Source organism: Coregonus lavaretus (genome assembly GCF_964263955.1).
Source record: "Coregonus lavaretus genome assembly, contig: HAP1_SCAFFOLD_808, whole genome shotgun sequence".
Lineage (NCBI taxonomy): Eukaryota > Metazoa > Chordata > Actinopteri > Salmoniformes > Salmonidae > Coregonus > Coregonus lavaretus.
This window is the reverse complement of record NW_028162377.1, coordinates 196,020-223,405: the sequence shown is the minus strand read 5'-3', so window position 1 is coordinate 223,405 and position 27,386 is coordinate 196,020. Positions and strand designations below refer to the sequence as shown.

The 27,386-nt window shown below is 52.4% G+C and overlaps 1 protein-coding gene across 1 annotated transcript in view; it reads left to right on the top strand.

Annotated features, from left to right (window-relative positions):
- The window catches only part of LOC311119314 (epithelial membrane protein 2-like), a 52,338-nt gene that overhangs the window by 6,191 nt on the left and 18,761 nt on the right, over positions 1 to 27,386 (top strand). Inside the window, exon 2 of the mRNA XM_084194034.1 lies at positions 26,233 to 26,347. Within this exon, the coding sequence (XP_084050160.1) occupies positions 26,270 to 26,347 (78 nt within the window). The 5' untranslated portion in view covers positions 26,233 to 26,269. The remainder of the gene's footprint in view (positions 1 to 26,232; positions 26,348 to 27,386) is intronic.

Sequence of the window (27,386 nt, the reverse complement as noted above, 5' to 3'; positions counted from 1 at the left end):
TAACCGTTTGGATAAGGGGTGTAACCGTTTGGATAAGGGGTGTAACCGTTTGGATAAGGGGTGTAACACTTGTTGTTTGTGTACTTGGATTTCATAATGTCTAATGTTTTTACCCCCAACACCACTTTCCATCTATTCATATAGCAGACCTTCATGCCAAATTGAGTCAAAAAGCTTTTTTCTCTCTCTCTCCTGTCTGCCATGTGGTACTCAGACCTGCCACTTGTCACCCCAAGAATGTACTCACACAACTCTTAAGGACGGTTGAATGACCTGGTCAGGAGAACACTGTCAGTCAGCCTCACTGAGGTTCTATACCTGGTCAGGAGAACACTGTCAGTCAGCCTCACTGAGGTTCTATACCTGGTCAGGAGAACACTGTCAGTCAGCCTTACCAAGGTTCTATACCTGGACAGGAGAACACTGTCAGTCAGCCTCACCAAGGTTCTATACCTGGTAAGGAGAACACTGTCAGTCAGCCTCACTGAGGTTCTATACCTGGTCAGGAGAATACTGTCAGTCAGCCTCACTGAGGTTCTATACCTGGTCAGGAGAACACTGTCAGTCAGCCTCACTGAGGTTCTATACCTGGTCAGGAGAACACTGTCAGTCAGCCTCACTGAGGTTCTATACCTGGTCAGGAGAACACTGTCAGTCAGCCTTACCAAGGTTCTATACCTGGTCAGGAGAACACTGTCAGTCAGCCTCACTGAGGTTCTATACCTGGTCAGGAGAACACTGTCAGTCAGCCTTACCAAGGTTCTATACCTGGTCAGGAGAACACTGTCAGTCAGCCTCACTGAGGTTCTATACCTGGTCAGGAGAACACTGTCAGTCAGCCTTACCAAGGTTCTATACCTGGTCAGGAGAACACTGTCAGTCAGCCTCACTGAGGTTCTATACCTGGTCAGGAGAATACTGTCAGTCAGCCTCACTGAGGTTCTATACCTGGTCAGGAGAATACTTTCAGTCAGCCTCACTGAGGTTCCATACCTGGTCAGGAGAACACTGTCAGTCAGCCTCACTGAGGTTCTATACCTGGACAGGAAAACACTGTCAGTCAGCCTCACTGAGGTTCTATACCTGGACAGGAGAACACTGTCAGTCAGCCTCACTGAGGTTCTATACCTGGACAGGAGAACACTGTCAGTCAGCCTCACTGAGGTTCTATACCTGGTCAGGAGAACACTGTCAGTCAGCCTCACTGAGGTTCTATACCTGGTCAGGAGAACACTGTCAGTCAGCCTCACCGAGGTTCTATACCTGGTCAGGAGAACACTGTCAGTCAGCCTCACTGAGGTTCTATACCTGGTCAGGAGAACACTGTCAGTCAGCCTCACTGAGGTTCTATACCTGGTCAGGAGAACACTGTCAGTCAGCCTCACTGAGGTTCTATACCTGGTCAGGAGAACACTGTCAGTCACAGCCTCACTGAGGTTCTATACCTGGACAGGAGAACACTGTCAGTCAGCCTCACTGAGGTTCTATACCTGGTCAGGAGAACACTGTCAGTCAGCCTCACTGAGGTTCCATACCTGGTCAGGAGAACACTGTCAGTCAGCCTCACTGAGGTTCTATACCTGGTCAGGAGAACACTGTCAGTCAGCCTCACTGAGGTTCTATACCTGGTCAGGAGAACACTGTCAGTCACAGCCTCACTGAGGTTCTATACCTGGACAGGAGAACACTGTCAGTCAGCCTCACTGAGGTTCTATACCTGGTCAGGAGAACACTGTCAGTCAGCCTCACTGAGGTTCCATACCTGGTCAGGAGAACACTGTCAGTCAGCCTCACTGAGGTTCTATACCTGGTCAGGAGAACACTGTCAGTCAGCCTCACTGAGGTTCTATACCTGGTCAGGAGAACACTGTCAGTCAGCCTCACTGAGGTTCTATACCTGGACAGGAGAACACTGTCAGTCAGCCTCACTGAGGTTCTATACCTGGTCAGGAGAACACTGTCAGTCAGCCTCACTGAGGTTCTATACCTGGACAGGAGAACACTGTCAGTCAGCCTCACTGAGGTTCTATACCTGGTCAGGAGAACACTGTCAGTCAGCCTCACCGAGGTTCTATACCTGGTCAGGAGAACACTGTCAGTCAGCCTCACTGAGGTTCTATACCTGGTCAGGAGAACACTGTCAGTCAGCCTCACTGAGGTTCTATACCTGGTCAGGAGAACACTGTCAGTCAGCCTTACCAAGGTTCTATACCTGGTCAGGAGAACACTGTCAGTCACAGCCTCACTGAGGTTCCATACCTGGTCAGGAGAACACTGTCAGTCAGCCTCACTGAGGTTCTATACCTGGTCAGGAGAACACTGTCAGTCAGCCTCACTGAGGTTCCATACCTGGTCAGGAGAACACTGTCAGTCAGCCTCACTGAGGTTCTATACCTGGTCAGGAGAACACTGTCAGTCAGCCTCACCGAGGTTCTATACCTGGTCAGGAGAACACTGTCAGTCAGCCTCACTGAGGTTCTATACCTGGTCAGGAGAACACTGTCAGTCAGCCTCACTGAGGTTCTATACCTGGTCAGGAGAACACTGTCAGTCAGCCTTACCAAGGTTCTATACCTGGTCAGGAGAACACTGTCAGTCACAGCCTCACTGAGGTTCCATACCTGGTCAGGAGAACACTGTCAGTCAGCCTCACTGAGGTTCTATACCTGGTCAGGAGAACACTGTCAGTCAGCCTCACTGAGGTTCTATACCTGGTCAGGAGAACACTGTCAGTCAGCCTCACTGAGGTTCTATACCTGGTCAGGAGAACACTGTCAGTCAGCCTCACTGAGGTTCTATACCTGGTCAGGAGAACACTGTCAGTCAGCCTCACTGAGGTTCCATACCTGGTCAGGAGAACACTGTCAGTCAGCCTCACTGAGGTTCCATACCTGGTCAGAAGAACACTGTCAGTCAGCCTCACTGAGGAGAACACTAACTGTGTGTGTGTGTGTGTGTGTGTGAGAGAGAGAGTGTGAATGTGTGTGAGTGAGTAGCTGGATGTCTCTCTCTGTGTCTCTCTCCCTCTCTCTCTCTCTCTCTCTCTCTCTCTCTCTCTCTCTCTCTCTCTCTCTCTCTCTCTCTCTGTCTCTCTCTCTCTGTCTCTCTCTGTCTCTCTGTCTCTGTCTGTCTCTCTCTCTCTGTCTCTCTCTGTCTCTCTCTGTCGCTCTGTCTCTCTCTCTGTCTCTCTCTCTCTGTCTCTCTCTCTCTGTCTCTGTCTCTCTCTCTCTCTGTCTCTCTCTCTGTCTCTCTCTGTGTCTCTCTCTGTCTCTCTCTGTGTCTCTCTCTGTGTCTCTCTGTCTCTCTCTGTGTCCCTCTGTCTCTGTTTGACATAAAGAGGTGAATAAAGCTTCAAACAGAAGACTCATGTTACCATGACACCAACAACGGTTCTACAAGATCATGCACACACGTGGAAGATGGAAGGAACTTAGTGGCGTTGGAAGCTCTCTCACTTCCATCATTTGTTCCATGGCTAAAGTCTGTTTCAGCGGATCTGTGTGTGTGTGTGTGTGTGTGTGTGTGTGTGTGTGTGTGTGTGTGTGTGTGTGTGTGTGTGTGTGTGTGTGTGTGTGTGATCTGAGGGCTGGGTTGAGACTGTGGCTTTGTGTTTTTATGGAAAGAGAAGAAATGATGTTAAAAGTGAAATCCAAGTTTTCCACTAAAGAGGGAACTGGCTAGTGGCCTACTGCTAACATACAGTCTATTAGGAGGATTTGATGACTATGATACCAACTTCTGAACTACAGTACTGTTAACATACACTAACACACACACACACACACACACACACACACACACACACACACAAGTCTCTCACTCTCTCTCTGTTTATCTCCCCCTCTCCTCTCTGCCCCTCTCTCCCCCTCTCCTCTCTGCCCCTCTCTCCCCCTCTCCTCTCTGCCCCTCTCCCCCTCTCCTCTCTGCCCCTCTCTCCCCCTCTCCTCTCTGCCCCTCTCTCCCCCTCTCCTCTCTGCCCCTCTCTCCCCCTCTCCTCTCTGCCCCTCTCTCCCCCTCTCCTCTCTCCCCCTCTCCTCTCTGCCCCTCTCTCCCCCTCTCTCCCCCTCTCCTCTCTGCCCCTCTCTCCCCCTCTCCTCTTCTCTCTGCCCCTCTCTCCCCCTCTCCTCTCCCCCTCTCCTCTCTCCCCCTCTCCTCTATGCCCCTCTCTCCTCCTCTCCTCTCCTCTCTCCTCCTCTCCTCTCCCCTCTCCTCTCTGCCCCTCTCTCCCCCTCTCCTCTCTGCCCCTCTCTCCCCCTCTCCTCTCTGCCCCTCTCTCCCCCTCTCCTCTCTCCCCCTCTCCTCTCCCCCTCTCCTCTCTCCCCCTCTCCTCTCTGCCCCTCTCTCCCCCTCTCCTCTCTCCTCTGCCCCTCTCTCCCCCTCTCCTCTCTCCTCCTCTCCTCTCCTCTCTGCCCCTCTCTCCCCCTCTCCTCCTCTCCTCTCTGCCCCTCTCCTCTCTGCCCCTCTCCTCTCTGCCCTTCCTCTCTGCCCCTCTCTCCCCCTCTCCTCTCTGCCCCTCTCTCCTTTCTCCCCCTCTCCTCTCTCCCCCTCTCCTCTCTGCCCCTCTCTCCTCTCTCCTCTCTCCCCCTCTCCTCTCTGCCCAACACTCTGTTCTGTTGTGTTTGCTTTTCCCTCCTTTTCTTACGTTCTCCCTCCTCCCATCCCTCCCTCTGTCCCCTCCCTCCCTCCCTCCCTCTGTCCACTCCCCCCACCCCAGTCAGACAGAGATGTGTGTCCGTATGGCGTCCCCTCACCCACCTCCTGGAGAGGCCTGGTTCCTGTTCGTGGGCTGTTTTTACTGCGTCTCCGTTTTAGGGGAGAAACGTAATTCCTCTCCTGCCTGAGAGAGAGAGAGAGAGAGTGTGTGTGTGTGTGTGTGTGTGTGTGTGAGAGTGTGTGTGTGAGTGTGTGAAAAAACAAGAAAATGGTGCCGTGTGGTTTGCTTAATATAAGGAATATGAAATGATTTATACTTTTACTTTAGAAACTTAAGTATATTTAAAAACCAAATACTTTTAGACTTTTACTCAAGTAGGATTTTACTGGGTGACTTTCAGTTTTACTTGACTCATTTTCTATTAAGGTATCTTTACTTTTACGATTGGTTACTTTTTCCACCACTGATGGATTCTCCAATTACATGGAATGAACTACAGGACAAAATACAAACCCTCCAACACAAAAAGGCCTGTGGTGTTGATGGGATACTAAATTAAATGATAAAATATACAAACCACAAATTTCAATTGGCTATACTTAAACTCTTTAATATCATCCTCAGCTCTGGCATCTTCCCCAATATTTGGAACCAAGGACTGATCACCCCAATCCACAAAATTGGAGACAAATTTGACCCCAATAACTACCGTGGGATATGTGTCAACACCAACCTTGGGAAAATCCTCTGCATTATCATTAACAGCAGACTAGTGAATTTCTTCAGCGAAAACAATGTACTGAGCAAATGTCAAATTGGCTTTTTACCAAATTACCGTATGACAGAACACGTATTCACCCTGCACACCCTAATTGACAAACAAACAAAACAAAGGCGAAGTCTTCTCATGCTTTGTTTATTTTAATAAAGCTTTTGACTCAATTTGGCATGAGGGCCTGCTATACAAATTGATGGAAAGCGGTGTTGGGGTAAAGCATACAACATTATGAAATCCATGTACACAAACAACAAGTGTGCTGTTAAAATTGACAAATAAAACACATTTCTTTCCTCGGGCCCGAGGGGTGAGACAGGGATGCAGCTTGAGCCCCACCCTCTTCAATATTTATATCAATTAATTGGCGATGGCACTAGAACAGTGTGCAGCTAAATAAAGGAAAGGAATACAACTTTTACTTGCTGAACATGGATCATGTTTCTTAGTGGAACATAACAGTAGAGAATGATGGAACACACAGAGGTTCTATACCTGGTCAGGAGAACACTGTCAGTCAGCCTTACCTAGGTTCTATACCTGGACAGGAGAACACTGTCAGTCACAGCCTCACTGAGGTTCTATACCTGGTCAGGAGAACACTGTCAGTCAGCCTTACCTAGGTTCTATACCTGGACAGGAGAACACTGTCAGTCAGCCTCACTGAGGTTCTATACCTGGTCAGGAGAACACTGTCAGTCACAGCCTCACTGAGGTTCTATACCTGGACAGGAGAACACTGTCAGTCAGCCTTACCAAGGTGCCATACCTGGTCAGGAGAACACTGTCAGTCAGCCTCACTGAGGTTCTATACCTGGTCAGGAGAACACTGTCAGTCAGCCTCACTGAGGTTCTATACCTGGTCAGGAGAACACTGTCAGTCAGCCTCACTGAGGTTCTATACCTGGTCAGGAGAACACTGTCAGTCAGCCTCACTGAGGTTCTATACCTGGTCAGGAGAACACTGTCAGTCAGCCTCACTGAGGTTCTATACCTGGTCAGGAGAACACTGTCAGTCAGCCTCACTGAGGTTCTATACCTGGACAGGAGAACACTGTCAGTCACAGCCTCACTGAGGTTCTATACCTGGTCAGGAGAACACTGTCAGTCAGCCTCACTGAGGTTCTATACCTGGTCAGGAGAACACTGTCAGTCAGCCTTACCTAGGTTCTATACCTGGTCAGGAGAACACTGTCAGTCAGCCTCACTGAGGTTCTATACCTGGTCAGGAGAACACTGTCAGTCAGCCTCACTGAGGTTCTATACCTGGTCAGGAGAACACTGTCAGTTAGCCTCACTGAGGTTCTATACCTGGTCAGGAGAACACTGTCAGTTAGCCTCACTGAGGTTCTATACCTGGTCAGGAGAACACTGTCAGTCAGCCTCACTGAGGTTCCATACCTGGTCAGGAGAACACTGTCAGTCAGCCTCACTGAGGTTCTATACCTGGTCAGGAGAACACTGTCAGTCAGCCTCACTGAGGTTCTATACCTGGTCAGGAGAACACTGTCAGTCAGCCTCACTGAGGTTCTATACCTGGTCAGGAGAACACTGTCAGTCAGCCTCACCGAGGTTCTATACCTGGTCAGGAGAACACTGTCAGTCAGCCTCACTGAGGTTCTATACCTGGTCAGGAGAACACTGTCAGTCAGCCTCACTGAGGTTCTATACCTGGTCAGGAGAACACTGTCAGTCAGCCTCACTGAGGTTCCATACCTGGTCAGGAGAACACTGTCAGTCAGCCTCACCGAGGTTCTATACCTGGTCAGGAGAACACTGTCAGTCAGCCTTACCAAGGTTCTATACCTGGTCAGGAGAACACTGTCAGTCAGCCTTACCTAGGTTCTATACCTGGTCAGGAGAACACTGTCAGTCAGCCTCACTGAGGTTCTATACCTGGTCAGGAGAACACTGTCAGTCAGCCTCACTGAGGTTCTATACCTGGTCAGGAGAACACTGTCAGTCAGCCTTACCTAGGTTCTATACCTGGTCAGGAGAACACTGTCAGTCAGCCTTACCTAGGTGCCATACCTGGTCAGGAGAACACTGTCAGTTAGCCTCACTGAGGTTCTATACCTGGACAGGAGAACACTGTCAGTCAGCCTTACCTAGGTTCTATACCTGGTCAGGAGAACACTGTCAGTCAGCCTTACCTAGGTTCTATACCTGGTCAGGAGAACACTGTCAGTCAGCCTTACCTAGGTTCTATACCTGGTCAGGAGAACACTGTCAGTCAGCCTCACTGAGGTTCTATACCTGGACAGGAGAACACTGTCAGTCAGCCTTACCTAGGTTCTATACCTGGTCAGGAGAACACTGTCAGTCAGCCTTACCTAGGTTCTATACCTGGTCAGGAGAACACTGTCAGTCAGCCTTACCTAGGTTCTATACCTGGTCAGGAGAACACTGTCAGTCAGCCTCACTGAGGTTCTATACCTGGTCAGGAGAACACTGTCAGTCAGCCTCACTGAGGTTCTATACCTGGACAGGAGAACACTGTCAGTCAGCCTCACTGAGGTTCTATACCTGGACAGGAGAACACTGTCAGTCAGCCTCACTGAGGTTCTATACCTGGTCAGGAGAACACTGTCAGTCAGCCTTACCTAGGTTCTATACCTGGTCAGGAGAACACTGTCAGTCAGCCTTACCTAGGTTCTATACCTGGTCAGGAGAACACTGTCAGTCAGCCTCACTGAGGTTCTATACCTGGTCAGGAGAACACTGTCAGTCAGCCTCACTGAGGTTATATACCTGGTCAGGAGAACACTGTCAGTTAGCCTCACTGAGGTTCTATACCTGGTCAGGAGAACACTGTCAGTTAGCCTCACTGAGGTTCTATACCTGGTCAGGAGAACACTGTCAGTCAGCCTCACTGAGGTTCTATACCTGGTCAGGAGAACACTGTCAGTCAGCCTCACCGAGGTTCTATACCTGGTCAGGAGAACACTGTCAGTCAGCCTCACTGAGGTTCTATACCTGGTCAGGAGAACACTGTCAGTCAGCCTCACTGAGGTTCTATACCTGGTCAGGAGAACACTGTCAGTCAGCCTCACTGAGGTTCCATACCTGGTCAGGAGAACACTGTCAGTCAGCCTCACCGAGGTTCTATACCTGGTCAGGAGAACACTGTCAGTCAGCCTTACCAAGGTTCTATACCTGGTCAGGAGAACACTGTCAGTCAGCCTTACCTAGGTTCTATACCTGGTCAGGAGAACACTGTCAGTCAGCCTCACTGAGGTTCTATACCTGGTCAGGAGAACACTGTCAGTCAGCCTCACTGAGGTTCTATACCTGGTCAGGAGAACACTGTCAGTCAGCCTCACTGAGGTTCTATACCTGGTCAGGAGAACACTGTCAGTCAGCCTCACTGAGGTTCTATACCTGGTCAGGAGAACACTGTCAGTCAGCCTTACCTAGGTTCTATACCTGGTCAGGAGAACACTGTCAGTCAGCCTTACCTAGGTTCTATACCTGGTCAGGAGAACACTGTCAGTCAGCCTTACCTAGGTTCTATACCTGGTCAGGAGAACACTGTCAGTCAGCCTTACCTAGGTGCCATACCTGGTCAGGAGAACACTGTCAGTTAGCCTCACTGAGGTTCTATACCTGGTCAGGAGAACACTGTCAGTTAGCCTCACTGAGGTTCTATACCTGGTCAGGAGAACACTGTCAGTCAGCCTCACTGAGGTTCTATACCTGGTCAGGAGAACACTGTCAGTCAGCCTCACCGAGGTTCTATACCTGGTCAGGAGAACACTGTCAGTCAGCCTCACTGAGGTTCTATACCTGGTCAGGAGAACACTGTCAGTCAGCCTCACTGAGGTTCTATACCTGGTCAGGAGAACACTGTCAGTCAGCCTCACTGAGGTTCCATACCTGGTCAGGAGAACACTGTCAGTCAGCCTCACCGAGGTTCTATACCTGGTCAGGAGAACACTGTCAGTCAGCCTCACTGAGGTTCTATACCTGGTCAGGAGAACACTGTCAGTCAGCCTCACTGAGGTTCTATACCTGGTCAGGAGAACACTGTCAGTTAGCCTCACTGAGGTTCTATACCTGGTCAGGAGAACACTGTCAGTCAGCCTCACTGAGGTTCTATACCTGGTCAGGAGAACACTGTCAGTCAGCCTCACTGAGGTTCTATACCTGGACAGGAGAACACTGTCAGTCAGCCTTACCAAGGTTCTATACCTGGTCAGGAGAACACTGTCAGTCAGCCTTACCAAGGTTCTATACCTGGTCAGGAGAACACTGTCAGTCAGCCTTACCAAGGTGCCATACCTGGTCAGGAGAACACTGTCAGTCAGCCTCACTGAGGTTCTATACCTGGTCAGGAGAACACTGTCAGTCAGCCTCACTGAGGTTCTATACCTGGTCAGGAGAACACTGTCAGTTAGCCTCACTGAGGTTCCATACCTGGTCAGGAGAACACTGTCAGTCACAGCCTCACTGAGGTTCTATACCTGGTCAGGAGAACACTGTCAGTCAGCCTCACTGAGGTTCTATACCTGGACAGGAGAACACTGTCAGTCAGCCTCACTGAGGTTCTATACCTGGTCAGGAGAACACTGTCAGTCAGCCTCACTGAGGTTCTATACCTGGTCAGGAGAACACTGTCAGTCACAGCCTCACTGAGGTTCTATACCTGGTCAGGAGAACACTGTCAGTCAGCCTCACTGAGGTTCTATACCTGGTCAGGAGAACACTGTCAGTCAGCCTCACTGAGGTTCTATACCTGGTCAGGAGAACACTGTCAGTCAGCCTCACTGAGGTTCTATACCTGGTCAGGAGAACACTGTCAGTCAGCCTCACTGAGGTTCTATACCTGGACAGGAGAACACTGTCAGTCAGCCTCACTGAGGTTCTATACCTGGTCAGGAGAACACTGTCAGTCACAGCCTCACTGAGGTTCTATACCTGGTCAGGAGAACACTGTCAGTCAGCCTCACTGAGGTTCTATACCTGGTCAGGAGAACACTGTCAGTCAGCCTCACTGAGGTTCTATACCTGGTCAGGAGAACACTGTCAGTCAGCCTCACTGAGGTTCTATACCTGGTCAGGAGAACACTGTCAGTCAGCCTCACTGAGGTTCTATACCTGGACAGGAGAACACTGTCAGTCAGCCTCACTGAGGTTCTATACCTGGTCAGGAGAACACTGTCAGTCAGCCTCACTGAGGTTCTATACCTGGTCAGGAGAACACTGTCAGTCAGCCTCACTGAGGTTCTATACCTGGTCAGGAGAACACTGTCAGTCAGCCTCACTGAGGTTCTATACCTGGTCAGGAGAACACTGTCAGTCACAGCCTCACTGAGGTTCTATACCTGGTCAGGAGAACACTGTCAGTCAGCCTCACTGAGGTTCTATACCTGGTCAGGAGAACACTGTCAGTCAGCCTCACTGAGGAGAACACTAACTGTGTGTGTGTGTGAGTGAGTAGCTGGATGTCTCTCTCTGTGTCTCTCTCTCTCTCTCTCTCTCTCTCTCTCTGTCTCTCTCTCTCTCTCTCTCTCTGTCTCTGTCTCTGTCTCTGTCTGTCTCTCTCTCTCTGTCTCTCTCTGTCTCTGTCTCTGTCTCTGTCTGTCTCTCTCTCTCTGTCTCTCTCTGTCTCTCTGTCTCTGTCTCTCTCTCTCTCTCTCTCTCTCTCTCTCTCTGTCTCTCTCTCTCTGTCTCTGTCTCTCTCTCTCTCTCTCTCTCTCTCTGTCTCTCTCTCTGTCTCTCTCTGTGTCTCTCTCTGTCTCTCTCTGTGTCTCTCTCTGTGTCTCTCTGTCTCTCTCTGTGTCCCTCTGTCTCTGTTTGACATAAAGAGTTGAATAAAGCTTCAAACAGAAGACTCATGTTACCATGACACCAACAACGGTTCTACAAGATCATGCACACACGTGGAAGATGGAAGGAACTTAGTGTTGTTGGAAGCTCTCTCACTTCCATCATTTGTTCCATGGCTAAAGTCTGTTTCAGCGGATCTGTGTGTGTGTGTGTGTGTGTGTGTGTGTGTGTGTGTGTGTGTGTGTGTGTGTGTGTGTGTGTGTGTGTGTGTGTGTGTGTGTGTGTGTGTGATCTGAGGGCTGGGTTGAGACTGTGGCTTTGTGTTTTTATGGAAAGAGAAGAAATGATGTTAAAAGTGAAATCCAAGTTTTCCACTAAAGAGGGAACTGGCTAGTGGCCTACTGCTAACATACAGTCTATTAGGAGGATTTGATGACTATGATACCAACTTCTGAATTACAGTACTGTTAACATACACTAACACACACACACACACACACACACACACACACACACACACACACACACACACACACACACACACACACACACACACACAAGTCTCTCACTCTCTCTCTGTTTATCTCCCCCTCTCCTCTCTGCCCCTCTCTCCCCCTCTCCTCTCTGCCCCTCTCTCCCCCTCTCCTCTCTGCCCCTCTCTCCCCCTCTCCTCTCTGCCCCTCTCTCCCCCTCTCCTCTCTGCCCCTCTCTCCCCCTCTCCTCTCTGCCCCTCTCTCCCCCTCTCCTCTCTGCCCCTCTCTCCCTCTCTCCCCCTCTCCTCTCTCCCCCTCTCCTCTCTGCCCCTCTCTCCCCCTCTCTCCCCCTCTCCTCTCTGCCCCTCTCTCCCCCTCTCCTCTCTCCCCCTCTTCTCTCTGCCCCTCTCTCCCCTCTCCTCTCCCCCTCTCCTCTCTCCCCCTCTCCTCTATGCCCCTCTCTCCTCCTCTCCTCTCCTCTCTCCTCCTCTCCTCTCCCCTCTCCTCTCTGCCCCTCTCTCCCCCTCTCCTCTCTGCCCCTCTCTCCCCCTCTCCTCTCTGCCCCTCTCTCCCCCTCTCCTCTCTCCCCCTCTCCTCTCTCCCCCTCTCCTCTCTGCCCCTCTCTCCCCCTCTCTCCCCCTCTCCTCTCTGCCCCTCTCTCCCCCTCTCCTCTCTCCCCCTCTTCTCTCTGCCCCTCTCTCCCCCTCTCCTCTCCCCCTCTCCTCTCTCCCCCTCTCCTCTATGCCCCTCTCTCCTCCTCTCCTCTCCTCTCTCCTCCTCTCCTCTCCCCTCTCCTCTCTGCCCCTCTCTCCCCCTCTCCTCTCTGCCCCTCTCTCCCCCTCTCCTCTCTGCCCCTCTCTCCCCCTCTCCTCTCTCCCCCTCTCCTCTCCCCCTCTCCTCTCTCCCCCTCTCCTCTCTGCCCCTCTCTCCCCCTCTCCTCTCTGCCCCTCTCTCCCCCTCTCCTCTCTCCTCTGCCCCTCTCTCCCCCTCTCCTCTCTCCTCTCCTCCTCTCCTCTCTGCCCCTCTCCTCTCTGCCCCTCTCCTCTCTGCCCTTCCTCTCTGCCCCTCTCTCCCCCTCTCCTCTCTGCCCCTCTCCTCTCTGCCCCTCTCCTCTCTGCCCCTCTCCTCTCTGCCCCTCTCTCCCCCTCTCCTCTCTGCCCCTCTCTCCTCCTCTCCTCTCTCCTCTCTGCCCCCCTCTCCTCTCTGCCCCTCTCCTCTCTCCCCCTCTCCTCTCTCCCCCTCTTCTCTCTGCCCCTCTCTCCCCCTCTCCTCTCCCCCTCTCCTCTCTCCCCCTCTCCTCTATGCCCCTCTCTCCTCCTCTCCTCTCCTCTCTCCTCCTCTCCTCTCCCCTCTCCTCTCTGCCCCTCTCTCCCCCTCTCCTCTCTGCCCCTCTCTCCCCCTCTCCTCTCTGCCCCTCTCTCCCCCTCTCCTCTCTCCCCCTCTCCTCTCTCCCCCTCTCCTCTCTGCCCCTCTCTCCCCCTCTCTCCCCCTCTCCTCTCTGCCCCTCTCTCCCCCTCTCCTCTCTCCCCCTCTTCTCTCTGCCCCTCTCTCCCCCTCTCCTCTCCCCCTCTCCTCTCTCCCCCTCTCCTCTATGCCCCTCTCTCCTCCTCTCCTCTCCTCTCTCCTCCTCTCCTCTCCCCTCTCCTCTCTGCCCCTCTCTCCCCCTCTCCTCTCTGCCCCTCTCTCCCCCTCTCCTCTCTGCCCCTCTCTCCCCCTCTCCTCTCTCCCCCTCTCCTCTCCCCCTCTCCTCTCTCCCCCTCTCCTCTCTGCCCCTCTCTCCCCCTCTCCTCTCTGCCCCTCTCTCCCCCTCTCCTCTCTCCTCTGCCCCTCTCTCCCCCTCTCCTCTCTCCTCTCCTCCTCTCCTCTCTGCCCCTCTCCTCTCTGCCCCTCTCCTCTCTGCCCTTCCTCTCTGCCCCTCTCTCCCCCTCTCCTCTCTGCCCCTCTCCTCTCTGCCCCTCTCCTCTCTGCCCTTCCTCTCTGCCCCTCTCTCCCCCTCTCCTCTCTGCCCCTCTCTCCTCCTCTCCTCTCTCCTCTCTGCCCCCCTCTCCTCTCTGCCCCTCTCCTCTCTGCCCCTCTCCTCTCTGCCCTTCCTCTCTGCCCCTCTCTCCCCCTCTCCTCTCTGCCCCTCTCTCCTCTCTCCTCCTCTCCTCTCTCCTCTCTGCCCCTCTCTCCCCCTCTCCTCTCTGCCCCTCTCCTCTCTGCCCTTCCTCTCTGCCCCTCTCTCCCCCTCTCCTCTCTGCCCCTCTCTCCTCTCTCCTCCTCTCCCCCTCTCCTCTCTGCCCCCCTCTCCTCTCTCCCCCTCTCCTCTCTGCCCAACACTCTGTTCTGTTGTGTTTGCTTTTCCCTCCTTTTCTTACGTTCTCCCTCCTCCCATCCCTCCCTCTGTCCCCTCCCTCCCTCCCTCCCTCTGTCCACTCCCCCCACCCCAGTCAGACAGAGATGTGTGTCCGTATGGCGTCCCCTCACCCACCTCCTGGAGAGGCCTGGTTCCTGTTCGTGGGCTGTTTTTACTGCGTCTCCGTTTTAGGGGAGAAACGTAATTCCTCTCCTGCCTGAGAGAGAGAGAGAGAGAGTGTGTGTGTGTGTGTGTGTGTGTGAGAGTGTGTGTGTGAGTGTGTGAAAAAACAAGAAAATGGTGCCGTGTGGTTTGCTTAATATAAGGAATATGAAATGATTTATACTTTTACTTTAGAAACTTAAGTATATTTAAAAACCAAATACTTTTAGACTTTTACTCAAGTAGGATTTTACTGGGTGACTTTCAGTTTTACTTGACTCATTTTCTATTAAGGTATCTTTACTTTTACGATTGGTTACTTTTTCCACCACTGATGGATTCTCCAATTACATGGAATGAACTACAGGACAAAATACAAACCCTTCAACCCAAAAAGGCCTGTGGTGTTGATGGGATACTATATTAAATTATAAAATAAACAGACCACAAATTCCAATTGGCTATACTTAAACTCTTTAACATCATCCTCAGCTCTGGCATCTTCCCCAATATTTGGAACCAAGGTCTGATCACCCCAATCCACAAAATTGGAGACAAATTTGACCCCAATAACTACCGTGGGATATGTGTCAACACCAACCTTGGGAAAATCCTCTGCATTATCATCAACAGCAGACTAGTGAATTTCTTCAGCGAAAACAATGTACTGAGCAAATGTCAAATTGGCTTTTTACCAAATTACCGTATGACAGAACACGTATTCACCCTGCACACCCTAATTGACAAACAAACAAAACAAAGGCAAAGTCTTCTCATGCTTTGTTTATTTTAATAAAGCTTTTGACTCAATTTGGCATGAGGGCCTGCTATACAAATTGATGGAAAGCGGTGTTGGGGTAAAGCATACAACATTATGAAATCCATGTACACAAACAACAAGTGTGCTGTTAAAATTGACAAATAAAACACATTTCTTTCCTCGGGCCCGAGGGGTGAGACAGGGATGCAGCTTGAGCCCCACCCTCTTCAATATTTATATCAATTAATTGGCGATGGCACTAGAACAGTGTGCAGCACCCGGCCTCACCCTATTAGAATCTGAAGTCAAATGTTTGCTGATGATCTGGTGCTTCTGTCCCCAACCAAGGAGGGCCTACAGCAGCACCTAGATCTTCTGCACAGATTCTGTCAGACCTGGGCCCTGACAGTTAATCTCAGTAAGACAAAAATAATGGTGTTCCAAAAAAGGTCCAGTTGCCAGGACCATAAATAAACATTCCATCAAGACACCATTGCCCTAGAGCACACAAGAAACTATACATACCTCACCCTAAACATCAGTGCCACAGGTATCTTCCACAAAGCTGTGAACGATCTGAGAGACAAGGCAAGAAGGGCCTTCTGCGCCATCAAAATGAACATAAAATTTGACATCTCAATTAGGATCTGGCTTAAAATACTTCAATCAGTTATAGAACCCATTTCCCTTTATGGTTGTGAGGTCTGGGGTCCGCTCACCAACCAAGAACCAACCAAGAATTCACAAAATGGGACAAACACCAAATTGAGACTCTGCATGCAGAATTCTGCAAAAACATCCTCAGTTTATAACTTAACCTCTACTGGATGGGTGTTCCGAAATCGGGACAGTTGTTGCTCAATGATGTTGTAAACAAAAGCTAATTTTCACGGACATAGACATGTCTTATATGGGCAGAAAGCTTAAATTCTTGTTAATCTAACTGCAGTGTCCAATTTACAGTAGCAAAAAATTACAGCAATTACAGCGAAAAAATACCATGCTATTGTTTGAGGAGGCAACTGGTTTGATACATTCACCTCTGAAGGTAAATAATGTACTTACATTCAGTAATCTTGCTCTGATTTGTTATCCCGAGGGTCCCAGAGATAAAATATAGCGTAGTTTTGTTTGATAAAATCAATTTTTATATCCTAACATGATCAATGTTGTATGCACGATCAATTTTATATTCTCACTCGTTCAACTTGCAAAGAAAGAAATCTGTGAAAATCTAAAGCTAAACCTTGTTTCAGCCAGTCAAGTTAGGTTCCTATTTATTCCTCAGACACTCCAGAAGGTAACCAGCCTTCGTCATTCTGCATTAGGTATATCCGATACAGAAACAATTTTAGCCACGAAGACACGACATCATTACGCGCCGATGAGACGGGTGGTGTTCACTTGATTGACTGTATCTTGGTCCAATGACCACCTATTGTTTTGAAACATTGCTAGCTAGATAGCCAATGAGCTGGGCTTTACAGGAGTATGAGCTGGTCCTTTGTATTCAGCACCCGCGCAACATGGTTTAGTGTCCATTGGAAATCTAAACAAGGAAGCGTTACGCACAGCTCCATTTTAGTAAGCAAAGTTTTCTGCAAATTTTGAAAGTACAATATGGCGGAAAAGTTAATTTAGTTAAAATTAAGCTAAATCAAAGTCCAGGTATACAGATTTGGACGAGATTAAAGAAGAAATCGACTGGGAAAGTATCACAGAACCAGTAGATGAGGACTTAGTGAATATAGTTTAGACTCAACAGCTGAAGATATGTTTTTGGAAGGAGAGGACGCCACTTTAGACTGGTAAGTGAAATACGTTATTTTCTGCTCATGCTAATGCAGTTGTTTGAATGATTGCATATTATTCATTTGAGATATTTTTGAGATTTTTTTCCTTTGATTGCTAGATATCATTGATATATAATCACTAATGAAATATTTTGTTGCCTTACAACCTGGAATTAAAATAGATTTTGGGGGGGTTTGTATCATTTGATTTACACAACATGCCTACCACTTTGAAGATGCAACAAATGTTTTTGTGTGAAACAAACAAGGAATTCGTTTAAAAAAACTTGAGCGTGCATAACTATTCACCCCCCCAAAGTCAATACTTTGTAGAGCCACCTTTTGCAGCAATTACAGCTGCAGGTCTCTTGGGGTATGTCTCTATAAGCTTGGCACATCTAGCCACTGGGATTTTTGCCCATTCTTCAAGGCAAAACTGCTCCAGCTCCTTCAACTTGGATGTGTTCTGCTGGTGTACAGCAATGTTTAAGTCATACCACAGATTCTCAATTGGATTGAGGTCTGGGCTTTGACTAGGCCATTCCAAGACATTAAAATGTTTCCCCTTAAACCACTCGAGTGTTGCTTTAGCAGTATGCTTAGGGTCATTGTCCTGCTGGAAGGTGAACCTCCGTCCCAGTCTCAAATCTCTGGAAGCCAAGGGGGATGAATACTTTTGCAAGGCACTGTATATATATATATATAAATAAATAAAAGCCAGTGGGGGCTGGTGACGGGAGGACGGCCCACAACAACGGCCGGAATGGAACAGCACCAAACAGACGAAAACCATGTGCTTGATACCATCCCACTCACCCCACCCCGGCCACCACTACGAGCCGTCCTCCCCATCCCACTCACCCCACCCCGGCCACCACTACGAGCCGTCCTCCCCATTCCACTCACCCCACCCCGGCCACCACTACGAGCCGTCCTCCCCATCCCACCCCGGCCACCACTACGAGCCGTCCTCCCCATTCCACTCACCCCACCCCGGCCACCACTACGAGGCGTCCTCCCCATCCCACTCACCCCACCCCGGCCACCACTACGAGGCGTCCTCCCCATCCCACTCACCCCACCCCGGCCACCACTACGAGCCGTCCTCCCCATCCCACTCACCCCATCCCGGCCACCACTACGAGGCGTCCTCCCCATCCCACTCACCCCACCCCGGCCACCACTACGAGGCGTCCTCCCCATTCCACTCACCCCACCCCGGCCACCACTACGAGGCGTCCTCCCCATCCCACTCACCCCATCCCGGCCACCACTACGAGCCGTCCTCCCCATCCCACTCACCCCACCCCGGCCACCACTACGAGCCGTCCTCCCCATTCCACTCACCCCACCCCGGCCACCACTACGAGGCGTCCTCCCCATCCCATCCCACTCACCCCGGCCACCACTACGAGCCGTCCTCCCCATCCCACTCACCCCACCCCGGCCACCACTACGAGCCGTCCTCCCCATTCCACTCACCCCACCCCGGCCACCACTACGAGCCGTCCTCCCCATCCCACTCACCCCACCCCGGCCACCACTACGAGCCGTCCTCCCCATTCCACTCATCCCACCCCGGCCACCACTACGAGGCGTCCTCCCCATCCCACTCACCCCACCCCGGCCACCACTACGAGCCGTCCTCCCCATCCCACTCACCCCACCCCGGCCACCACTACGAGCCGTCCTCCCCATCCCACTCACCCCACCCCGGCCACCACTACGAGCCGTCCTCCCAATCCCACTCACCCCACCCGGCCACCACTACGAGCCGTCCTCTCCATCCCATTCCACTCACCCCACCCCGGCCACCACTACGAGCCGTCCTCCCCATCCCATTCCACTCGCCCCACCCGGCCACCACTACGAGGCCGTCCTCCCCATCCCACTCACCCCACCCCGGCCACCACTACGAGCCGTCCTCCCAATCCCACTCACCCCACCCCGGCCACCACTACGAGCCGTCCTCCCCATCCCATTCCACTCACCCCACCCCGGCCACCACTACGAGCCGTCCTCCCCATCCCATTCCACTCACCCCACCCCGGCCACCACTATGAGCCGTCCTCCCCATCCCACTCACCCCACCCCGGCCACCACTACGAGCCGTCCTCCGCCATCCCACTCACCCCACCCCGGCCACCACTACGAGCCGTCCTCCCCATTCCACTCACCCCACCCCGGCCACCACTACGAGCCGTCCTCCCCATCCCACTCACCCCACCCCGGCCACCACTACGAGCCGTCCTCCCCATTCCACTCACCCCACCCCGGCCACCACTACGAGCCGTCCTCCCCATTCCACTCACCCCACCCCGGCCACCACTACGAGCCGTCCTCCCCATCCCACTCACCCCACCCCGGCCACCACTACGAGCCGTCCTTCCCATCCCACTCACCCCACCCCGGCCACCACTACGAGCCGTCCTCCCCATCCCACTCACCCCACCCCGGCCACCACTACGAGCCGTCCTCCCCATCCCACTCACCCCACCCCGGCCACCACTACGAGCCGTCCTCCCCATCCCACTCACCCCACCCCGGCCACCACTACGAGCCGTCCTCCCCACCCCACCCCGGCCACCACTACGAGCCGTCCTCCCCATTCCACTCACCCCACCCCGGCCACCACTACGAGCCGTCCTCCCCACCCCACCCTGGCCACCACTACGAGCCGTCCTCCCCATCCCACTCACCCCACCCCGGCCACCACTACGAGCCGTCCTCCCCATCCCACTCACCCCACCCCGGCCACCACTACGAGCCGTCCTCCCCATCCCACTCACCCCACCCCGGCCACCACTACGAGCCGTCCTCCCCATCCCACTCACCCCACCCCGGCCACCACTACGAGCCGTCCTCCCCATCCCACTCGCCCCACCCTGGCCACCACTACGAGCCGTCCTCCCCATCCCACTCGCCCCACCCCGGCCACCACTACGAGCCGTCCTCCCCATTCCACTCACCCCACCCCGGCCACCACTACGAGCCGTCCTCCCCATCCCACTCACCCCACCCCGGCCACCACTACGAGCCGTCCTCCCCATCCCACCCCGGCCACCACTACGAGCCGTCCTCCCCATTCCACTCACCCCACCCCGGCCACCACTACGAGCCGTCCTCCCCATCCCACTCACCCCACCCCGGCCACCACTACGAGCCGTCCTCCCCACCCCACCCCGGCCACCACTACGAGCCGTCCTCCCCATTCCACTCACCCCACCCCGGCCACCACTACGAGCCGTCCTCCCCATCCCACCCCGGCCACCACTACGAGCCGTCCTCCCCATCCCACCCCGGCCACCACTACGAGCCGTCCTCCCCACCCCACCCCGGCCACCACTACGAGCCGTCCTCCCCATCCCAGCCCCGGCCACCACTACGAGCCGTCATCCCCATCCCACTCACCCCACCCCGGCCACCACTACGAGCCGTCCTCCCCATCCCACTCACCCCACCCCGGCCACCACTACGAGCCGTCCTCCCCATCCCACTCATCCCACCCCGGCCACCACTACGAGCCGTCCTCCCCACCCCACCCCGGCCACCACTACGAGCCGTCCTCCCCATCCCACCCCGGCCACCACTACGAGGCGTCCTCCCCATCCCACTCACCCCACCCCGGCCACCACTACGAGCCGTCCTCCCCACCCCACCCCGTCCACCACTACGAGCCGTCCTCCCCATCCCACCCCGGCCACCACTACGAGCCGTCCTCCCCATCCCACTCACCCCACCCCGGCCACCACTACGAGCCGTCCTCCCCATCCCACTCATCCCACCCCGGCCACCACTACGAGCCGTCCTCCCCACCCCACCCCGGCCACCACTACGAGCCGTCCTCCCCATCCCACCCCGGCCACCACTACGAGCCGTCCTCCCCATTCCACTCATCCCACCCCGGCCACCACTACGAGCTGTCCTCCCCATCCCACTCACCCCACCCCGGCCACCACTACGAGCCGTCCTCCCCATCCCACCCCGGCCACCACTACGAGCCGTCCTCCCCACCCCACCCCGGCCACCACTACGAGCCGTCCTCCCCATTCCACTCACCCCACCCCGGCCACCACTACGAGCCGTCCTCCCCATCCCACCCCGGCCACCACTACGAGCCGTCCTCCCCATTCCACTCACCCCACCCCGGCCACCACTACGAGCCGTCCTCCCCACCCCACCCCGGCCACCACTACGAGCCGTCCTCCCCATCCCACTCACCCCACCCTGGCCACCACTACGAGGCGTCCTCCCCATCCCACTCACCCCACCCCGGCCACCACTACGAGGCATCCTCCCCATCCCACTCACCCCACCCCGGCCACCACTACGAGCCGTCCTCCCCATCCCACTCACCCCACCCCGGCCACCACTACGAGCCGTCCTCCCCATCCCACTCACCCCACCCCGGCCACCACTACGAGCCGTCCTCCCCATCCCACTCACCCCACCCCGGCCACCACTACGAGCCGTCCTCCCCACCCCACCCCGGCCACCACTACGAGCCGTCCTCCTCATTCCACTCACCCCACCCCGGCCACCACTACGAGCCGTCCTCCCCATTCCACTCACCCCACCCCGGCCACCACTACGAGCCGTCCTCCCCATCCCACTCACCCCACCCCGGCCACCACTACGAGCCGTCCTCCCCACCCCACCCCGGCCACCACTACGAGCCGTCCTCCTCATCCCATCCCACCCCGGCCACCACTACGAGCCGTCCTCCCCATCCCACTCACCCCACCCCGGCCACCACTACGAGCCGTCCTCCCCATCCCACTCACCACTACGAGCCGTCCTCCCCATCCCACTCACCCCACCCCGGCCACCACTACGAGCCGTCCTCCCCTCACCAGCCTTATTTACCATTGGTACACACACTTCACCACAGTGGTTGGGTTCCCCCTACTCTATATAATATATATATGTTTATAGATATGTGTTGTTTATTTGATGTACTGATACAGGGCTCATCCGTAAAATGATTCTTACTGAATTTTTCTATTTATTCAGCCTGACCCCCGCTGCTGCCATCTCTGGCTCCACACCCCCCCCCCCCCCCCCCCCCCCCCCCCCCCCCCCCGGCCATCTAGAGGTGTGAAGAGGTGCTGTCTCTGGCTCCACACCTCCCCCCGCCCGGGCCATCTAGAGGTGTGAAGAGGCCAGCCTGACCCCCGCCCCTCCATCTCTGGCTCCACACCTCCCCCCGACCGGGCCATCTAGAGGTGTGAAGAGGCCAGCCTGACCCCCGCCCCTCCATCTCTGGCTCCACACCTCCCCCCGACCGGGCCATCTAGAGGTGTGAAGAGGCCAGCCTGACCCCCGCCCCTCCATCTCTGGCTCCACACCTCCCCCCGCCCCTCCATCTCTGGCTCCACACCTCCCCCCGCCCGGGCCATCTAGAGGTGTGAAGAGGCCAGCCCAGAAGATGATGTGGAGCCACTTCCACCAACATGTCGACTGAAAAGGCAGCCAGGACCTCAGCTGGACATGACTGGAGAGTACAGCCCCCTTCATCTTCACCCCTCTACTCCTGCCACCGGTGGTGTTCACCTGCCGAAATACATTACTGCTGACAAGAATGTGCCTCAGGGCCAAAAGAGCACAGCAGGGAGGCGTCGTTGTATTTGTATTTATTATGAATCCCCATTAGTTCCCACCAAGGCAGCAGCTACTCTTCCTGGGGGTTTATTATGGACCCCCATTAGTTCCCGCCAAGGCAGCAGCTACTCTTCCTGGGGGTTTATTATGGACCCCCATTAGTTCCTGCCAAGGCAGCAGCTACTCTTCCTGGGGTTTATTATGGATCCCCATTAGTTCCTGCCAAGGCAGCAGCTACTCTTCCTGGGGGTTTATTATGGATCCCCATTAGTTCCTGCCAAGGCAGCAGCTACTCTTCCTGGGGTTTATTATGGATCCCCATTAGTTCCTGCCAAGGCAGCAGCTACTCTTCCTGGGGTTTATTATGGATCCCCATTAGTTCCCGCCAAGGCAGCAGCTACTCTTCCTGGGGGTTTATTATGGACCCCGATTAGTTCCTGCCAAGGCAGCAGCTACTCTTCCTGGGGTTTATTATGGATCCCCATTAGTTCCCGCCAAGGCAGCAGCTACTCTTCCTGGGGGTTTATTATGGACTCCCATTAGTTCCTGCCAAGGCAGCAGCTACTCTTCCTGGGGTTTATTATGGATCCCCATTAGTTCCCGCCAAGGCAGCAGCTACTCTTCCTGGGGGTTTATTATGGATCCCCATTAGTTCCTGCCAAGGCAGCAGCTACTCTTCCTGGGGTTTATTATGGATCCCCATTAGTTCCCGCCAAGGCAGCAGCTACTCTTCCTGGGGGTTTATTATGGATCCCCATTAGTTCCTGCCAAGGCAGCAGCTACTCTTCCTGGGGTTTATTATGGATCCCCATTAGTTCCTGCCAAGGCAGCAGCTACTCTTCCTGGGGTTTATTATGGATCCCCATTAGTTCCTGCCAAGGCAGCAGCTACTCTTCCTGGGGTTTATTATGGATCCCCATTAGTTCCTGCCAAGGCAGCAGCTACTCTTCCTGGGGTTTATTATGGATCCCCATTAGTTCCTGCCAAGGCAGCAGCTACTCTTCCTGGGGTTTATTATGGATCCCCATTAGTTCCTGCCAAGGCAGCAGCTACTCTTCCTGGGGTTTATTATGGATCCCCATTAGTTCCTGCCAAGGCAGCAGCTACTCTTCCTGGGGTTTATTATGGATCCCCATTAGTTCCTGCCAAGGCAGCAGCTACTCTTCCTGGGGTTTATTATGGATCCCCATTAGTTCCTGCCAAGGCAGCAGCTACTCTTCCTGGGGTTTATTATGGATCCCCATTAGTTCCTGCCAAGGCAGCAGCTACTCTTCCTGGGGTTTATTATGGATCCCCATTAGTTCCTGCCAAGGCAGCAGCTACTCTTCCTGGGGTTTATTATGGATCCCCATTAGTTCCCGCCAAGGCAGCAGCTACTCTTCCTGGGGTTTATTATGGATCCCCATTAGTTCCTGCCAAGGCAGCAGCTACTCTTCCTGGGGTTTATTATGGATCCCCATTAGTTCCTGCCAAGGCAGCAGCTACTCTTCCTGGGGTTTATTATGGATCCCCATTAGTTCCCGCCAAGGCAGCAGCTACTCTTCCTGGGGTCCAGCAAAATTAAGGCAGTTTATACAAAACAAACAAAAAAAAAACATTACAATACATTCACAGATTTCACAACACACTGCGGGGACTGTGAAGCAACACAAACATAGGCACAGACACACACACATTTTTGTCATTTTAGCAGACGCTCTTATCCAGAGCGACTTACAGTTAGTGCATACATTTTTCATACTGCCCCCCCCCCGTGGGAATCGAACCCACAACCCTGGCGTTGCAAGCGCCACGCTCTAACCAACTGAGCTACACGGGAGACCAACACACGCGATAACACGCACTACACACACACATCCATGGATGTATGTACTGTAGATATGCAGTAGTGGTGGTGGAGGAGGGGGGAGGGGCCTGAGGGCACACAGGTGTGTTTTCTTTTTAATACATTCGCAAACCAGTTTTTCGCTTTGTCATTATGGCGTATTGTGTGTAGATTGATGAATATTTTTTATTTATTTAATCCATTTTTAGAATAAGGTTGTAACGTAAACAAAATGTGGAAAAAAATAAAAAAGGGGTCTGAATACTTTCCCGAATGCGCTGTATTTCCCATCAGACCCTGCAAAGAATTTGAAAAAAAAAAAAAAAACGATCTTGATAAATTCCCCAAAATCTATTGGGTGAAATACCACAGTGTGCCGCCACAGCAACACGATTTGTGGCCCGTGTTGCAGCCGGTGGAGCACAAACAACATTGTAAATACAGCCTGTATTTATCCGTTTACAACACTGGACACAGCCAATACTATAACATTTGAAATGTCTATATTTTTTTACAACGTTGATTGTAATGTTTAATGTTCATTTCTGATTTGTTTATTTCCTGTCTTTTTTCACTTGCTTTGGCAATGTAAACATATGTTTCCCATGTCAATAAAGCCCTTTGAATTGGAATAGAGAGAGAGAGAGATGTGTGTGTGTGTGAGCATTTAGATTGGCAGTGTGTCAAATTTAACCACACTTGTTTTCTCCAGACCTCTATGATTGTCTTTACTAGTATCTCCTTAGTCATCATTTCTGATCTGTTGATTGTCTTTACTAGTATCTCCTTAGTCATCATTACTGATCTGTTGATTGTCTTTACTAGTATCTCCTTAGTCATCATTACTGATCTGTTGATTGTCTTTACCAGTGTCTCCTTAGTCATCATTACTGATCTGTTGATTGTCTTTTCTAGTGTCTCCTTAGTCATCATTACTGATCTGTTAATCGTCTTTACCAGTGACTCATTAGTCATCATTACTGATCTGTTGATTGTCTTTACTAGTGACTCATTAGTCATCATTACTGATCTGTTGATTGTCTTTACCAGTGACTCATTAGTCATCATTACTGATCTGTTGATTGTCTTTACTAGTGACTCATTAGTCATCATTACTGATCTGTTGATTGTCTTTACCAGTGACTCATTAGTCATCATTACTGATCTGTTGATTGTCTTTACCAGTGACTCATTAGTCATCGTTACTGATCTGTTGATTGTCTTTACCAGTGACTCATTGTCATCGTTACTGATCTGTTGATTGTCTTTACCAGTGACTCATTAGTCATCGTTAGTGATCTGTTGATTGTCCCAGGTATAAAGGAAAGCTGTAGCTGTAGTTAGGATTGAGTTTCCTCTTAGCATTATGATTAGTGATGAAAGACAAATCCAGACACTGGAGGTTCTGGTACTGGTCAGCTTTCACACAACAGACCCAGTCCCACAGAACCACAGGAATGGATCCTGTTGTAGTTCACACACAGACCCAGTCCCACAGAACCACAGGAATGGATCCTGTTGTAGTTCACACACAGACCCAGTCTACAGAACCACAGGAATGGATCCTGTTGTAGTTCACACACAGACCCAGTCTACAGAACCACAGGAATGGATCCTGTTGTAGTTCACACACAGACCCAGTCCCACAGAACCACAGGAATGGATCCTGTTGTAGTTCACACACAGACCCAGTCTACAGAACCACAGGAATGGATCCTGTTGTAGTTCACACACAGACCCAGTCTACTGAACCACAGGAATGGATCCTGTTGTCGTTCACACACAGACCCAGTCCCACAGAACCACAGGAATGGATCCTGTTGTAGTTCACACAGGGAGTTTGCGGATGTATCATTATTAACAGGGTATTATTTACACGGTATTATTAACAGGGTATTATTTACAGGGTATTATTTACACAGTATTATTGAAGTGTGTGTGAACTATATAACCTCTATATAATCTCTATCTCTCCATCTCTCCATCTCTCCATCTCTCTCTCTCTCTCTCTCTCTCTTTCTCTCTCTCTCTCCCTGTCTCTCTCTCTCTCTCCCTGTCTCTCTCTCTCCCTCCATCTCTCATTAGGTTCCTGTGTAACAGACAGACAGACAGACAGACAGACATGTTGGTGATATTAACCTTCATTATCCTCTTCCACGTCATCTCAGGCATCCTCCTCTTCATCAGCACCATCAACAATGTACAGTACATACCCAGCTCTTTGTCCAAAAGTCAGTTAATGCATGCATACAGTGCATTCGGAAAGTATTCAGACCCCATGACTTTTTCCACATTTTGTTACGTTACAGCCTTATTCGAAAATTGATTAAATAAAAAATGCTCCTCATCAATCTACACACAATACCCCATAATGCAAAGCGAAAAACAGTTTAGGATTTTTTGCAAATTTATTAAAAATAAAAAACAGAAATTATTTACATAAGTATTCAGACCCTTTGCTATGAGACTCGAAATTGAGCTCATGAGGTCGAAGGAATTGTCCGTAGAGCTCCGAGACAGGATTGTGTCGAGGCACAGATCTGGGGAAGGGTACCAGCATTGGAGGTCCCCAAGAACACAGTGGCCTCCATCATTCTTAAATGGAATAAGTTTGGAACCTCCAAGACTCTTCCTAGAGCTGGCCGCCCGGCCAAACTGAGCAATCGGGGGAGAAGGGCATTGGTCAGGGAAGTGACCAAGAACCCAATGGTCACTCTGACAGAGCTCCAGAGTTCCTCTGTGGAGATGGGAGAACCTTCCAGAAGGACAACCATCTCTGCATCACTCTACCAATCAGGCCTTTATAGTAGAGTGGCAAGACGGAAGCCACTCCTCAGTAAAAGGCACATGACAGGCCGCTTGGAGTTTGCCAAAAGGCACCTAAAGGCTCTCAGACCATGAGAAACAAGATTCTCTGCTCTGATGAAACCAAGATTGAACTCTTTGGCCTGAAAGCCAAGCGTCACATCTGGAGGAAACCTGGCACCATCCCTACGGTGAAGCATGGTGGTGGCAGCATCATGCTGTGGGGATGTTTTTCAGCGGCAGGGACTGGGAGACTAATCAGGGTTGAGGGAAAGATGAACGGAGCAAAGTACAGAGAGATCCTTGATGAAAACCTGCTCCAGAGCGCTCAGGACCTGAGACTGGGGCGAAGGTTCACCTTCCAACAGGACAACGACCCTAAGCACACAGCCAAGACAACGCAGGAGTGGCTTCGGGACAAGTCTCTGAATGTC